Source organism: Buceros rhinoceros, unplaced genomic scaffold (genome assembly GCF_000710305.1).
Source record: "Buceros rhinoceros silvestris isolate BGI_N320 unplaced genomic scaffold, ASM71030v1 scaffold17446, whole genome shotgun sequence".
Lineage (NCBI taxonomy): Eukaryota > Metazoa > Chordata > Aves > Bucerotiformes > Bucerotidae > Buceros > Buceros rhinoceros.
The window spans coordinates 22804-26238 of record NW_010417183.1 but is presented as its reverse complement, the minus strand read 5'-3'; the positions used below and the strand labels follow the sequence as shown (position 1 = coordinate 26238).

Below are 3435 nucleotides of genomic sequence, written 5' to 3'. Positions count from 1 at the left end.
ACGGCTGTGGTTCCTGGCCTCCCTGCTGCGGTCCCCGATGGCAGGACGACGTGTGTTGGCTCCCTTGGAGGGTACCACAGCAGCCAGCCACCCAAACTGCTGGCTATCCACGCTCCCTCGTTTCACTGAGCTCCTGGCAGGAACCCCACAACACTTTGATTTCAACAGATCTCTGCTCTTTTGTTCTGGCTTTTAATCAAAACCTTTACAAATAGAGAAAATACCAGCCAGCCAAAGCTAGCCCTGATTTCTGTTCTCAGCTCCAGCTCTCGCTAAAACCTCTGCCTGTTTGTTCATGCGTGAAATAGTCTGGATGGAGCCAAACGCAAGAATAGGCAGCATCAAAACCACTTGAAAATAGGTGTTAACGTTAGCGATTTCTCCAAGGCGTTGCAAGGCTTCGTTCATCGGTTCGCAGGGCTTTGGGCACCGCGTTCGCCGTCTGGATCCGCGCTCAGTAAACCGTGTGTCAGCCGGCGGCGGTCCTGCTGCCGCTCGTGTTTATGTTCGGTAATGAGGCAGGCTCTTCAAGAGCCACGTTCAAATTACATGTTCTGTAGCTGTAATTTCCTCTCGCTGATGAGGGAGCGATTTGCAATTTCTTGTTTGCCCTCCTCTGCGCCGTAGCCTGGGAGCATTGCTCGGTTACCGTGCTGAGCTTCCCAGGCCAAACTGCCTTTTACTTTTCGTATTGTCTGATTCCTAAATCCAACAACTTTCAAGGTTTCTCTCTAAAAAATCCTGTGATTCTGAAGGGTTTTATGCACCCAAGGGTAGGATTTGAAGCAGATAAACCTCTCAGAGACTCAGTTAGAACCACTGTGTATTTATTGCAGCAGTACGAGAGGATGAGCCTGGGATGTCTGAGACCTGTGACTCCTTCCTGCTCTCCCCCCCAAAACCCTCCTAGAAACCCGTAACCAGAAAACTGTTTTTCTGACATCAGATGTTCAAATTCTGATTCTGCCTGTCTCATTTGTGCTTTTTCTCCTCCCACACCTTCCTTTTGCCTGAGGTGAGGCTTTTTAATTCTTTAGCAGCATCGTGTTGTCCTGATTCCTTTGGGGGAATGCGCAGGAGGTGTGGCAGGAGGACAAAGCTGCCTCTCCTTGTAGCCAAGCAGTGAGCAGAATAATGAGAAACTTGATGAGTTCGAGTATGCTTTGTGAAGCGTTTGGAGGAGGTTTTCTCAGAACCCATTTGGGCTGTCACTGTAGGATCTGAGCATATCCATTTTAGTGGATTTATCTTCCCAGCTCCTCGCAGCGAGGTGGGAATGCTGTTGCTCTCTCGGGTAAATGGAGAAGAGAAAGTATGTCCTGGCTAGGCTTCTGTGCCAAGCTTGTGGCAGAGATGTGACTTGATTCCAGATCGTGTGTGACTCAGGCTCCTTCCAGCCTCCTTAGGTTAAAATTTTTTTCCCTGACACTGGAGAAACATTCAGTGCTGTGCAAAGGTAGAGAAACGAGCAGTAAAGGAAATACTGCGGTGCGTATCATCGCTGTTGTCACTGCTGGTGACAACCCAGTACCTTGCTGTGGCTCGCCTCAGAGGATGCCGTTACGCACTTTAAGCCCAGTCTGTCGTTTGTGTAAGGGTTACTTTCAGCTGAATTCCTTGGGCTGTGTAGCGTGGAAGTTCTAGAGTCACCGTGTGTCCTGCGTGGTGGTTGCTGCTGGCTCTGGAGAGGAGAGATAAACCACTGGTGTCAGTGACAGTCAGCCAAGCTGTTGCTGCTGACCATAATGTTTTGCTCATCTTCCCAGGCTAAGTGAACAGACTGTGATGCTTGTCCTAGCCGCGTGCTCGAGAAGCTGGTCAGTGCAGTACATGAACGTACATGAAGATGAACAGGACAAAGAAGATGTTGATATTAAACTTTCTTTCCTTACTCTCTCAAAACAGCTGGTGAAGGGGCTGCAGCAGGAGCTGAACCGGCTGTACACGCTCTTCTGCTCCCGGAACCCAGAGTTCGAGGAGAAAGGAGGGAAAGTCTCGATTGTGTCCCACTCTCTGGGCTGTGTCATCACCTACGACATCATGACTGGCTGGAACCCGGTCAGGCTTTACGAACAGTTGCTGCAGAAGGAAGAGGAGGAGCTGGAAGACCATTGGATGAGCTATGAGGAGCGACGTTTACTTGAAGAACGTTACATAGCTAAACAACGGTAATGCATCCACTTCTGGGTATTACAGGGGAAAACCGCCTCCCCAGATGACAGACACCCTTTGAGTGTTTCCAGAACCCACCATGGCTGTTGTCTTCTGTGGCTGATGTTCTTCTGCTGGTGCTGAATGGCAGTGGTAAACGCTAAGCACGGGGCCGAGCAGGCACAGGGAGCTGGCACTGCTAATAGAGCATTGAATCCACCTCCTACGGGCTGTACCAGAACCAGGCTCGCTGGCCACACTGGGAGCAGATCATAGCCAGGAAGAAAGGAGGAGGTCAGGCCATTAGCCCTCCAGATACTTGAGGAGAAACACAACATGGTAGCTTGGAGGTGGGTGGTGAGGTGTAATCCTGAGCAGAACCTGAGCAGGGAAATCACCAAGTTTCTAGAGGAAAATGAGAAGTTTTCTCCTAGGCTCAGCTTGGAAATTGAGCTCCACTGGCTGGATATAGATGTTGTAACTGTTGTAATTGGACTTACGGGATTGCTACTCTGCTGTGGATCATCTACCAGCTTCTTGCTGCTCTCTAGAAATGCTCGTGCCGTTGGGAGTGCGAAGCAGCACTGCCCACTGTGACAAACAGGAGCTCAGCTTCAGCGCCTTGCAAGTGTTGGTGGGGATTCTCGGTGTCAGGGGACCTGGCAGAGCATCACGATGTCTCCACGGTGTTGAATTGCCTGTCCTAACGTGGGTATCGAGGTGCTATGAGGGACCTGTAGATAAAGAATCTAATAATAGTAGCTTGAGAATCTTTGGAGTGGGAGGTGAGGATAAATCACGATCACACTTCTTTTTGGTTCCTTCTTGAAACCTGTCTTAGTGTTGGCAGTACTTTGGAAGCATTAATACGGCATCAGATCTCCTGCAGTCCCTGAAACCAGTATGTGTGTAACTAGGGATTGGTACAGGACATGGCTGTCGGCTGCAAGGGTGGATAAAGTGTCATCTTTGAGACCAGGGAAGCAAGAAACCTAATTGTTATTGGTTGTTCAGCCTGGAGAAGAGAAGGCTCCAGGGAGACCTTATAGGAGCCTTCCAGTCCTTAAAGGAGGCCTGTAAGAAAGACGAGGAGGGACTCTTTAACAGGGAATGTAGTGATAGGACAAGGGGTGATGGTTTTAAACTGCAGCAGGGTAGATGTAGATTACGTGTAAGGAAGAAATTCTTCACTGTGAGGGTGGGCAGAGCCTGGCCCAGGCTGCCCCGAGAGGTGGCAGCAGCCCCATCGCTGGCCCCATGGCAGGGCCGGGTGGGCCTTGGGGC

General features: G+C 50.3%; 1 protein-coding gene across 1 annotated transcript in view; it reads left to right on the top strand.

Annotated features, from left to right (window-relative positions):
* The window catches only part of LOC104495187 (phospholipase DDHD1-like), a gene marked incomplete at its 5' end in the record, with an annotated part of 23009 nt that overhangs the window by 8348 nt on the left and 11226 nt on the right, over positions 1-3435 (top strand). Inside the window, one exon of the mRNA XM_010138122.1 lies at positions 1906-2168. Coding sequence (XP_010136424.1) covers positions 1906-2168 — 263 coding nt within the window. The remainder of the gene's footprint in view (positions 1-1905; positions 2169-3435) is intronic.